This window comes from Delphinus delphis, chromosome 9 (genome assembly GCF_949987515.2).
Source record: "Delphinus delphis chromosome 9, mDelDel1.2, whole genome shotgun sequence".
Taxonomy (NCBI): Eukaryota; Metazoa; Chordata; class Mammalia; order Artiodactyla; family Delphinidae; genus Delphinus; species Delphinus delphis.
The window spans coordinates 50,839,564-50,853,026 of NC_082691.1; the positions used below are offsets into that span (position 1 = coordinate 50,839,564).

The following is a 13,463-nucleotide window of genomic DNA, read 5'->3' on the forward strand; positions in this document are numbered from 1 at the left end:
TCTTATCCATCAGAGGAGTGGTGACTGTGGAGAGGCTCTGTCAAAGCTCAGTGCTCCTTACAAACTGACAGAGGAACAACGGCTCACACAGTCTTCTGATCCAAGGTACAGTCTTTGATTTAAGAGATGCTAAGAATAAGGTCTTAAAAAAAAGATATTTTTAAAAGACAAGGTGGCAAAGAAAAAACCAGGCACATCTATCAATTTATTGGGGAGGGGTGTGTAGCTGGTTTTAAAAAAACACATTTCTAAAATTGACTATTACAGCAATTCAGGAAAAAACTTATCCAATAAACAAAGAACTGGTCTGACAGATGCTACAGATACACTGTTATCGTTAGATGGGTGACAGCTTGTCTTAAATAACAGCTAGTTTGGTCCCATTGTTTACTGGGTCATGCTATTTCATTACACACTGTATGGCAACATTAAATCCACAGCTTAAGGGTCAGATCTGGAACTGTGGTTTGACAATCATAAGCTAGTAACTAGCAGAGCTGGCAGAGAAACGCTAGAGTGAATGATTCTAGTGGTATATTTCAGCCCACCTATCTTGAGGCATTCAGCCAGAAACAAGAAAAACTGAAACAAGAAAAACTGGACTAAGATCTGGAAAACAAGATCTTCAGGTCAAGGTTATACTAAGTATCAAAGAAGGAGAAGCAAAATCAAAACAGATAACTGCCAATGGGACTGAAAGCCAATGATGGATTTTACACAACAAAGACCAAAAAAAAAAAAAAAAGAAAGAAAAAGAAATAGATGGCTGTGTCAAACAAGGAGCCTTGACTCTGAAAACAAAGATCAGGATTAAGTGGACAAGAAAACAAGCCAGGTTAATCCAGGAGACACCAAACTCAAGGATTCCAGTTTATTCATTTACTCTATAAACATTTATTGAAGAGATGCTATGTGCCAAGGTAAGTGCTAGGACTATGAACATATATTAAAAAAATATGTGCTGGGGCTTCCCTTGTGGCACAGTGGTTGAGAGTCCGCCTGCCGATGCAGGGGACACGGGTTCGTGCCCTGGTCCGGGAAGATCCCACCTGCCGCAGAGCGGCTGGGCCTGTGAGCCATGGCTGCTGAGCCTGTGCGCAACGGGAGAGGACACAACAGTGACAGGCCCGCGTACCATTAAAAAAAAAAAAAATGTGCTGGGCCAAAAGACCTCCAAATTTTAAGGGGGATGGATGAGACGGATACAGGTTATTTCCTCTGTGTAAACAGTGCTCACCTGAAATATCTGCATACGCCTCTCTCACTTTATTCATATCTCTGCTTAAAGATCACTGTCCCATCACTCTGCTTCATCTTCTTCTTGGCAGTGATCAGTATCTGACACTCTTATACATTTATCTGTCTCTCTGCCCCAATAAGATTCAAGTTCCAAGAAGACGGGAATTACCTCTTTTGTTCACTGATGACTTTCCAGGCCTACAATGCCTGGCATATAATAATTATTCCAAACAAGTATTTCTTAAAAGAATGAATGATTACATTGCTTTATAAAAACTTCAATAACAGAAGTATGCTCATAATATAGAGCTTATGAGAAAAGAGGAAAGTGATTGCTTATTTGGGTAAGTGACAGAATAAAGGAAAATTCATAGATGCAGAGATATGCACTGAATGACAAAAGTCTCTGGCTACAGAGACCAAGCATAAGAAAATTTTTTTTTATTTTAACTGCTTATGTTGGCTTAAACACTATAGAGGATCAGCCCTGTTTTGCTACCTAACCCAGCTTTTTAAAACATGCATTTCATCACATGACACAGTTAAGAATCCAGACCCCCTACTGCATAGCCGACTAAACCTAAACTTCTCAAATGTTAAAGCCATTTATAAAGTCATCCTAAACACTCTTTGCAACACAATTCTTTGGCATAAACTGGTGCCCCATCACAAAAATCTGCCAAAATTTGGGCCAGGCTCGCTCCCACCTCAAGGCCCTTGCTCAGCCTCTGAACCTTAAATTGAATGCCTTCTTTCTCCTCTTCCCCACTGCTCCCATGCCTACTCTTCAAAGTCTAGCATAAGTCTCACTTCCTCCTTCAGTCATTCTCTCACAGTAATTTTGAACATAAACCTTTCTTCTCTTTGAACTTGTACTCCATGTAGAGCCAATATCATATTCTTTTGTGTACACCAGCTTTCTCTCTCCATCAGGCTATAAGAAACCTCCATTTTACTTACTGCATGCCATTAATGTTCTAGGGACACAGGAACTCGATGTACATATAGAAATACACTTACATGTAGTTGATTAGATCGCCAATTTCTATTTTAAATAACCTAAAAGAATTGATTACTTACCAGATCAATGAGGCTTTCTTGTATTCTGTTTAGAGTTGTTCTTAGTCTACTACTGCTAAGACCTAGTCCCGTGGATTCCAACTGAAAAAGAAAACGAGAGGCATGTTAAACTGCTGTGGAGATAACCCTGCAAATGTTGTAACTTCAAATTAGTGAAAAGTAAGTATGTGGTGAGTTTTCACTCAGATACTTAGCATTCAGAGGGTTTCCAAATTGCATTTAAAAATACCAAAACATCAAAGACAGAAATCAAATCTTAACCCTCAAAGGAACAAGAGAGCTATTTACACATGTGCATTTACAGGTCACACTAACATCTATCAATCTAATGAATTTATCAGGAGAGAGTTCACCAGAATTTATTTCCCACAAGTTATTGTTTTTAATTGCAAAACTTAAGATTTTTAGATACTTAAAGAACCCAAGGATAAGAAGGGCCACACTGATACAGAAAAAACAAAACAGAGATGATACATACTTTCAATATCAAGAATGAGAGCATGGATAACACTACAGATCTAATGTTGAAACACCAGAAGGATAATAAGGGAATATTATGAATAATCTTATGCCAATAAATTTACCAAACCAGATGAAACAGACAAATTCCTTGACAAGCTATTATAAAAATTGACCTAAGAAGAAAGAGAAAACTTTAGCAGCTCTTATTAAATTTCATTTAATAAAAACCTTCAAAAAGTACTAGTCCTACGTAGACTCTCAGAAAGTAGAAGAAAAGAGAATGTTTCCCAATTGTTTTATTGTTTTACTAATATTACTCTGATTCCTAAACCAAACAAAGATACCACAGAGGGCTTCCCTAGTGGCACAGTGGTTGATGGTCCGCCTGCCGATGCAGGGGACGCGTGTTCGTGCCCCAGTCCAGGAAGATCCCACATGCCGCGGAGCGGCTGGGCCCGTGAGACATGGCCGCTGAGCCTGCACGTCCGGAGCCTGTGCTCCACAACGGGAGAGGCCACAACAGTGAGAGGCCCGTGTACCACAAAAAAAAAAAAAAAAAAGAAAGAAAGATACCACAGAAAACGTAACTACAGACTCCTAAACTTTATGGACACAATTTTTTTAAATCCTTAAAATATTAGCAAACTGATTCATGACCAAGTGGTATTTGTCTTGGGAATGCAAGACTAGTTTAACAGCCAAAAATCCTACTTTGAAGTTAACCAGTGTATTTCACCATATTAATATATTTCTTTAGGAAAGAAAGTTATGATTGTTTAAATAGATTCAGAAAAAGGCATTTGACTAAATTTATCCTTTCATGATAAAAATTTAGAAAAATTCAGTAACAGAGGAGAGTTTCTTCAACATGACTACAGGCATCTATAAAATAGCTAGCATCATACTCAATGGTGAAAGGTTCAATGCTTCCTATCCAGGATAGATGGAAGTGGAGGGAACAAGATGAGGATGTCAACTCTCACCACTTTTTCTTGAGAGGTAAAACCTTTGATTTCAAATCATTTTTTTTATTAACATCTCTATTGGAGTATAATTGCTTTACAATGGTGTGTTAGTTTCTGCTGCATAACAAAGTGAATCAGCTATACATATACATATATCTCCATATCTCCTCCCTCTGGCGTCTCCCTCCCACCCTCCCTATCCCACCCCTCTAGGTGGTCACAAAGTACTGAGCTGATCTCCCTGTGCTATGCGGCTGCTTCCCACTAGCTATCTATCTTACGTTTGGTAGTACATATAAACCCATGCCACTCTCTCACTTTGTCCCAGCTTACCCTTCCCCGTCCCCGTGTCCTCAAGTCCATTCTCCATGTCTGCGTCTTTATTCCTGATCTGCCCCTAGGTTCTTCGGAACCTTTTTTTTTTTTTTAGATTCCATATATATGTGTTAGCATACGGTATTTGTTTTTCGCTTTCTGACTTACTTCACTCCGTATGACAGACTCTAGGTCCATCCACCTCACTACAAATAACTCAATTTTGATTCTTTTTATGGCTGAGCAATATTCCATTGTATATATGTGCCACATCTTCTTTATCCATTCATCTGCTGATGGACACTTAGGTTGCTTCCATGTCCTGGCTATTGTAAACAGAGCTGCAATGAACATTATGGTACATGACTCTTTTTGAATTTTAGTTTTCTCTGGGTATATGCTCAGTAGTGGGATTGCTGGGTCCTATGGTAGTTCTATTTTTAGTTTTTTAAGGACCCTCCATACTGTTCTCCATAGTGGCTGTATCAATTTACATTCCCACCAACAGTGCAATCACTAAATGATTAGTGATGTTGAGCACTCTTTCATGTATTTGTTGGCAACTCTCACCACTTTTATTTTACATTGTGCTGGAGGTCGATTTTTTTTTTTTTGTAATTGACCTCCTTCTTTTGTGGTTTCTTCATTAACCCAATCTTTATTTAGATGTGTGTTGTTTAATCTCCAAACACTTAGGTTTTCCTATTTTATAGATATTGGTTTCCAATATAATTACATTGAAAATGTATTCTGTATGATTTCAATGTTTTAAACTCATTACAACATGTTTAATGGCCCAGAATATATGGTCTCTCCTGATAAATGTACCATCTGCACTTGAATATATATCCTGCCATTGTTAGGTATATTGTCCTACAAATATCAATTCAGTCAAAATGGTTGAAAGAGTTGTTCCAATCTTCTGTGTACTTGCTGATTTTCTATCTAACTTGTTCTATTAGTTACTCTAGTGTTAAAATCTCCAGCTGTCGTTGAATTTTTTCATTTCCTCTTGAATTCTGTCAATTATTGCTTCATCTATTTTGAAGCTCTGTTACTAGGCACATATGCATTTATGATCATTATGTCTTCCAAATGAATTGATCCTTACATCATTAGAAATCCCTTTATCTCCGGTAATACATTGTTTTCAAACTTATTTTATCTCATATTATAGCCACTGCAGCCACCTTATGCTTACTGTTTGCATGGCATATCTTTTCAATCCATTTGCTTTCAATCTATGTTTTTTGTTATTAAGCATGGGCTTTGTTTTTAATCCACTCTGACAATCTCTACCTTTTAATATGAGTATTTAGTCCAGGAACATTTACTGTGGCTGGGTTTACATCTACCATTACATGTTTTCTTTTTTGTTCCTTGGTTCCTCCTTTCCTGCTTTTTCTAATTATATGATTTTTTCTTTTATTAGAATCCTACTTTAATTTTCCTGTAGGCAAAAGTTAAAGTGCTTTGTATTATTTTTCATTATTCTTCTATGGATTATAATATACATTCTCGATATTTCACAGTCCATTTACTGTTCACAATGTACTGTTTTACATAATATATAGAAATCTTGCCATCTTATAGGTCCACATCCCTCCACATACCATGGTATAGTTGTTATACGTAATACATTTACATATATTATGAACTCCAGAAAAGAATGTTATACTTTCAGGTTTAAACAGCTATATGGTTTAAAAAGAAATTAAGTGGAAAAAGAAAACAACAACAATCTTTTGCATTTCCCCAAGTAGTTTCCATTACCAATGCTTTCATACTTTCTGAGGATTGATGTTTTCATCTGGTATCATTTTCCTTCACTCTGGAAAACTTCCTTCAACATTTCTTGTATTACATGTCTGTTGGTGACAACTTCTCTTAGTGCTTTTTTTTCTTTTTATCTGAAAATGTTTTAATTTCATATTCATGCTTGAATAGTATTTTTGGTGGCTATAAAATTCTGGGCAGACATTTTTTCTTTTCTTTCGGTGTCTGAAAGGTGTTGTTTAACTCTCTTCTAGTCTCCACAGTTTCTCGTGAGAAGTCAGCTGTTAATCAGATCATTGGTCCTTTTTATGTCATAAGTCTATTAAAGTTTTCAAGAGATAATTTCCTCATGAGGTACCCCACTAGACTTTTCTTTGTGTTTATTCTGTTTGCTGTTCATTTAGCATCTTGTATCTGCAGTTTTTGGACAGTGTTTCTTCAAATATTTTTTCTACCTCATTCCCTCTCTCATCTCCACCTGGTATTCCAATTAAATGTATGTTTGACCATTTGATATAACTTAGCACGTCCCTAAGGTTTTGATCATCTGTGTTTTTCAATCTTTTTTTCTCTATGTTCTTCATTTTGAATAATTTCTATTGATTTATTTTCAACTTCACAAATTCTTTCCTCTGTCATGTCCATTTGGCTAAGTACATTCAGTAATTTTTTTTAATTGCTGGAACTGAATTTTCAGTTCTAGGATTTCTCTTTGGTTTTCTTCCTACTGTTTCTACTAGAACTTCTTATTTCTCTACTGAGATGTTCATGCATTTAAAACATGTTTTGTTTTACTTTATTGAAGATAGTTAAAATGGTCCATTTAAAATCTTTATCCCTTAGTTCCAACATCTTGAGTTCAGACTATATTGATTTTCTTTTTACTGAAGGATGTATTCCTCTTTTTTGGCTCTATGTATTTAGGTAACATTGGATTGCATCATCCATTCGATTCTGGAGATTTCGGATTCTGTTATTTTTCTCCAATAAGTACTGTTTCCTTTGTTTTCAGTATGCAATTTTCTTGGCCAGGCTTGAACTATAAACTATCTCTTGTGTAGCAGCTTCAGTCTCTATTCAGCTCTTTTTTCTTTGACTGGCTGCAGTCAGTCTGTTCCACACAAACGTGGTTCATCGGTTAGTCAGAGATGTGGGTAGACAGAAATTGGGGATCCCTCCTCTGACTCTTCCCCATCTGAACTTCTCCCTACTCTTTTCAGTGTTCCCAGTTTCCTGGCTTCACTTTTCTGATTCCCCAATCCATAAAGACTATAGGTTTCCTTATGCGTGTCTCCAGTTATGTGCCTCAGGGACTGCACTTAGTCCTGGGCTAAAGGCCACGGAGATGGAATTTTTTTTTTTTGATTAATTAATTAATTTATTTATTTTTGGCTGTGTTGGGTCTTCATTGCTCTGCCCGGGCTTTCTCTAGTTCAGGCGAGCGGGGGCTATTCTTCGTTGCGGTGCACGGGCTTCTCATTGTGGTGGCTTCCCTTGTTGCAGAGCACAGGCTCTCAGAGCATGGGCTTCAGTAGTTGTGGCACAAGGGCTCAGTAGTTGTGATGCATGGGCTTAGTTGCTCCACGGCATGTGGGATCTTCCCGGACCAGGGCTCGAACCTGTGGCCCCTGCATTGGCAGGCGGACTCTCAACCACTGCGCCACCAGGGAAGCCCAGAATTTCTTTTTATAGTTTCCCTTTCCCCAACCGCTAGCGTGAAATCCCACCAGAGTCTATATGCTTCTGTTCACTCTCCAGCATCTTCAAGAAGTTGCCTTTTGTTTTATAAAACATCCATGTTTTATCATTGTTTTCTGCAGGAAATATCATCTAATAAGGTCTCAGTCCCTCATACCCAGAAATGGAAGTTAATTCATTCTTAAAAGTTTAGATTTTGAATCAGACTCTCTACAAAAAAACAGTTCCATTAATGAAAGTTAACTTTAAATGAGGCTCACAAACCGTTGTCAAGTAATAACCCTCATAAGATTTACTTGGATAAGAAATAATTAGGATATAGGACTTCCCTGGTGGTGCAGTGGTTAAGAATCCGCCTGCCAATGCCGGGGACATGGGTTCAAGCCCTGGTCCGGAAAGATCCCACATGCCACAGAGCAACTAAGCCCGTGCGCCACAACTACTGAGCCTGCGCTCTAGAGCCCGTGAGCCACAACTACTGAGCCAGTGTGCCACAACTACTGAAGCCTGCACACCTAGAGCCCATACTCCACAACAAGAGAAGCCACTGCAAAGGAAGCCCGCTTGCCGCAACTACTGAGCCCATGCGCCGCAACTACAGAAAACCACGAGCTCTAGGGCCCGAGTGCCAAAACTACTGAGCCCACATGCTGCAACTACAGAAGCCCATGTGCCTAGAGCCCATGCTCCGCAACAAGAGAAGCCACCGCAATGAGAAACCCGCGCACCGCAATGAAGACTAGCCCCTACTTGCCACAACTAGAGAAAGCCCGTGTGCAGCAACAAAGACCCAACGCAGCCAAATAAATAAAATTATTGAAAAAAGAAATAATTAGGATATCAATCCATATCTCCTAAGAATCTACTATGTGCTTACTACTGCATTAAAGTAAGCTACAGAATGGTCTTCACAAAAGAATGAACAGGAAGGACCAAAGAAAACATAACTCAGGAGTTGAACAACAGAAGGCTTGAGGCAAGGCAAGACAAAGCAATACTATGAGTACCATTATTATAATAGAATCAAATGGATTAGATATATACTACAACATGATGTAGTAGGCTATAACCAGTTCAGTGAAGAGCAGGAGCTTCAGGAGTAATTAGTATGAACAGAAAAAAATCCCTTAACCTAACGCATACACTGTGTCCCCCCTTCCAGACAATGACTTTCTAGAACCCCCAAGACACAATGAGATGCTTATTCTTCCATGAGCAGCAACCATTTAAATTCACTCATACAATTCTCTCTCTTCTGGGAAGGAAGCAGCAGTAGCCATGTTAAAAAGTGCAAGTAAGAGGTCGAGTAAATGCAGTATTCACTCATACAAACTCGCTCATACGCACATTTTGTTCTGGTTCATAGAATACACACTGTTTCTAATACAGCATATGGGTGAACATCCATATAGAAAGAAACCCTTATAATTAACAATGTTGTTTGAATACAGTGAAATGGCTTTTACTGAGTCTTACAGGATTAAAAATGCTTTTAATATAAAATATCAGAGTAATGTTTTCTTTAAAACGTAACAGATTTTAAATAAAATATGCAGCATACTTTACAGTGAGCACCTACCTGCACTTGGCTAACTTTCATCAGCTTCTAGTGAACCCCACTGTAAACAAATCTGTGCCAGTATCTAATCAGCTAGAAAGTCACATCCAAAAGCACTCAGTTCCAAAAGTTTCTGACGGACTCTACTTGAACACATCTTATCAAAACTGTGGTTGAGAACTGTTTTAACTAATATGATAGTCACAAGTCATGTGTGGCTATTTATAGTTCAAGATAAACTAACTAAAATCAAGTACAATTGAAAATTCAGTCCCCAGTCATACCAGTCACGTTTCAAGTGCTCAAAAGCCACTTATGGCTTATGGCTACCATATTGGACAGTACAAATATAGAATATTTCCATTACTGCAAAACTTCTCTTAGACCACACTGGTCTAGAGGCACAGTCCAAGAAGACAGAGTAAAGCTCATGTAGAAGACTAAACGATCCTGACAATTGGCTAAAACTCCAGAATGTCTTTCTTCTTTAGTATTTATTTATTGAGAGTGATGGATTAGTACATATTTTAAAGCAACATAAATTCTGCAGCAACTTAGTTTCTGATTATATTAGTATTCTTTCTAATTTTGCAGAGTTAAGAACATAGGAAATTCAGATCCCATATTAAAAGATCATGTCTTTGATATACTTGTAATCACAGCAAGACTATGAACATTTATATGATGAATGTAGTTATCCATTAAAATTCACAAGTTTTTGAAAAGGTACAAAATATAGTATGTGAAAAGTTAGTATTATGAGTATACTTTTATACGAAAAACTGTCAAACATGTAGGTGAACTACATAATAATTCCCAAGTAACAGATCAGTTACCTGCTTAATACTGTGCTGTTCTCCTTAGGAGTAGAAAAAGATAAACTCAACAAGAGCTTCGGAAACACAAAAAGGAGGCGCAGGAAAATTAATTCTGTGGCAGGTTCAGTTCAAAGATTTTCAATTATTTTAAATAAATATTTGCCGTTATCTTCTGAATGTAGTAGTGCCTGCTAAGGTTGTTAGCCAATATTTAAAATGTCTCATTTACTGTGTAATAATTACACACTGGGCCAGATTTAAACAAGGCAACCTGCACATTTTTCATCACCAAAATATGTCAAGGTTAGAAACTGATGCTGTACTTTTTCTGCCAAAAATTTGAATAACATACAATATGTTTATCATATCAAAGCTTAAAATTAATGTATTTTAAATAAGGTGATGGGGTACACAAAAAGCTAATATCAATAATATGTTGGATTTTTTATGGATAATTTCAAAGTAATATTATTTATGTATTTTATACAGAGAGAATGAATTTTACATTTACAAAAACAAATAAATTTTAAAAGAAACAGACTCCTCCCCCAAAAGGTTGACTTACTGAATCATTCCGACCAAAAAAGGTATATATTGCATACAAGTAATAATCAAATAGCTGAGACATGAAATGGATAACATCAAAAGCAATTGGTTTAAGAATGTTCATCATCTGCATATATTTACCTGAAAAGAAAAAAAATTAAATAGAAAATTAAAATCTGTTAGTCTATAATTATTAAGAAACCATAAAATTACTTTACCAAAATATTTTTTCAATGAAATATTACATTCCTCAGTCACACCAGCCATGCCTCAAGTACTCAACAGTCACTTGTAGCTAGTGGCTACTGTACTGGACAGCACTGATACGAACAGTTATACCATCTTGGAAAGTACTACTGGATGGCACTGATATAAAACAGTACCTACGAAGATTTTTCATATCATTATATTTTACTGTTTGTCTTATATTTATGGAACTCTTAAACTAACTCTTCTACAATGACACTGTACAAACAACACAGTTCCTCATTTCTTGGAGATTCCATTTCAAACAATGTCTTCAAAAATGTTTAGGTGTAATAAAACAAAAGACAATGTACTTGAGGAAGAGTGGGGTCTTTTCATAAGCTTATACACACATAGCAAAAGTAAAAAAACAAGAAGAAAAAGGACACGTGGAAGACACTTCCCATTCCCCTGAATCCTAGCCCTATGAAATCTAGTGTCAGAGGCTAAGAACATTTCTTTATCACTACATCACTCAAGAGCTCAATACTCGCAAAGTGCCAAGAACATATCTTCCTCATTCCTTCCTTTGGAAGATGCCAAAATTACACTCTTTTTCCTCTAAACATATAACACAGTTACAGAAAAAAATTTTAAAACCAAAATGCCTGCATTCATAAACTTGTTAATGTGTTTGAAGGGTGCATGGGAGATGGGCTGAATCAAATAATAAACAATAATGAGTCCCTAATTGTGTTTATTTTTTATAGGAAATAATAGGGAAAGAAGCATATCTATAAAAAAATGCTCTTCTGCAGAAGATATTAAAACAGGCCATTTGTTTTATTTCCAAATGAGCAAATAATTCAGGTGCTGGCTCTACTTTATGTAACTGCTATAAATTTTAAATTGGTACTATTGAGGACACCAGGATTCAAGAGAAAACACATTAACTGCAGTAGGAAAAAATGACAAATTTACTCTAATGGAAATGTCTACTATCAAAACCATTTCTTTATTATCTAAGAACTCAGTCCATCCGTCTTAATTTACATGAGAAATGATTCTAAATAATAGATGGTTAGGAAGACATACACATCGTAAAGTAAAAACTATACAATTTAGATTCTGTTCTTATTCCTATTTACAAGTCTTTTGTTTCAGAATCATTCTTTGTAATTATTTCACATAACCAGACATTTAAAAAAATATCTCAAAAAAAAAAATCTCAATTGAAAAAAATTTGATAGTATGCTCCTAGAACATTCTGGATCACTGCAGATATTTCATTGACTGCAAACATATAGCTATTTAAACTGTAACTATTTACACATTAAATAATGTGATACTGTAAAGGGAAAAAATGAAAAAATGTTATATTACTTTTATCCATAAAAGAAAATTTTAAACAGGTGAATAGTAGAATGAGGAAGGATGCAAACTTTGGGGTTGATACATATCCAGAATAAAAAGCTCCTCTCCATTCCTAATAAGATGAACCACTGTTCATATAATTCATCTTAAGAAAGGATATAAAAATGAATTCTTAATAGGTAAAAGCTGTTTTAAATGTGCATTCAGAAGGAAAAAAAAAACTAGATGGTCCCAAATGCTCTGAAAAAATACATAATTATATTCATTCACTCATTCAATACATTCAACAAACACTTTTTGAAAGCTTACTATGTTCTTGGCATTGTGTTAAGACACAAGGAACTACACAGAGTCTCTGCTCTCTCACAGAGCTCCTTCCATGACCTTAAATGGTCATACGTGGAAGGCAGCCATTGATAAGCAGGCTGCTAGTATATTCAAATATAGAAGAGTGAGAACTCTGTCTTTCCAGTTCAAGAGGGCAGAGTAGGCCTTTGGAGGCCTGAGGGAACTTATGCACCCCCTCAGACTTACTGAACTAAAAGAGAATTTTACAATGAATTAAAACATCTATGAAGAGAAGTGGGTGAGAAGGTAACAGCAGGTAGGTATGATCACCAGAAAATGAGAAATCTCAAAACATTTCTAGACTAGGGGTTGGCAAACCTTTCCTGTAAAGGACCAAAGACTAGATACTTTAGGCTTTGTATGTCATTCAGTCTCTGTGGCAGAGACTCATCTCTGCTGGTCTCTGTTTCAACTACTCAATTCTGCTGTCATAGCACAAAAGCAGCCACAGACAGTATGTGAACAAATGAGCATGGTTGTATTCCAATAAGACGTTATTTACAAAAACAGGCAGTCAGATTGATTTGGCCTGCAGGCTATAGTTTCCCAACCCCTGTACTAGATGACAGACAGTAGATGGAAAAAAGCTGATGGAAAAATGCAAAGAGAACCACAAAGAAGGTGGAAGCTGTCCGATAGGATGTGACTGCTTAGAAGCAGCAGCTACAGCAAGAGAACAGGAGCAAGAAATAGGGCTGAGAAAGGATGGATTAATTGAAGGTCTACATATGGGACAAACTACCTGTCCACATGCCCCCAGTTACTGTTCCTCCCCAGCAGTTATTACCGTAGCCCCCCACCACCCCTTATTAGCAGTTTCAGTTACCCACGGTCAACCTCAGTCCAAGAATATTAAATAGAAAATTCCAGAAATAAACAATTCATAAGTTTTAAATCAAGTGTTGTTCTGAATAGCATGATGAAATCTCGTGCCATCTGGCGCCATCCCTTTGTCCCGCACATTCTGCCCATTAGTCACTTAGTAGCCATCTCAGTTATCAGATCAACTGTTGTGGTATCTCAGTGCTTGTGTTCAGGTAATCCTTATTTTATTTAATTATGGCCCCAGAACGCAAGAGTAGTGATGCTGGCAATTCA

The 13,463-nt window shown here is 36.9% G+C and overlaps 1 protein-coding gene across 1 annotated transcript in view; it reads right to left on the reverse strand.

The window, feature by feature from the left end:
* The window catches only part of VPS50 (VPS50 subunit of EARP/GARPII complex), a 140,953-nt gene that overhangs the window by 13,881 nt on the left and 113,609 nt on the right, over positions 1-13,463 (reverse strand). The window contains exons 21-22 of the mRNA XM_060020518.1: positions 10,477-10,598; positions 2,320-2,400 (exon numbers count right to left, since the gene is read on the reverse strand). Coding sequence (XP_059876501.1) covers positions 2,320-2,400; positions 10,477-10,598 — 203 coding nt within the window. The remainder of the gene's footprint in view (positions 1-2,319; positions 2,401-10,476; positions 10,599-13,463) is intronic.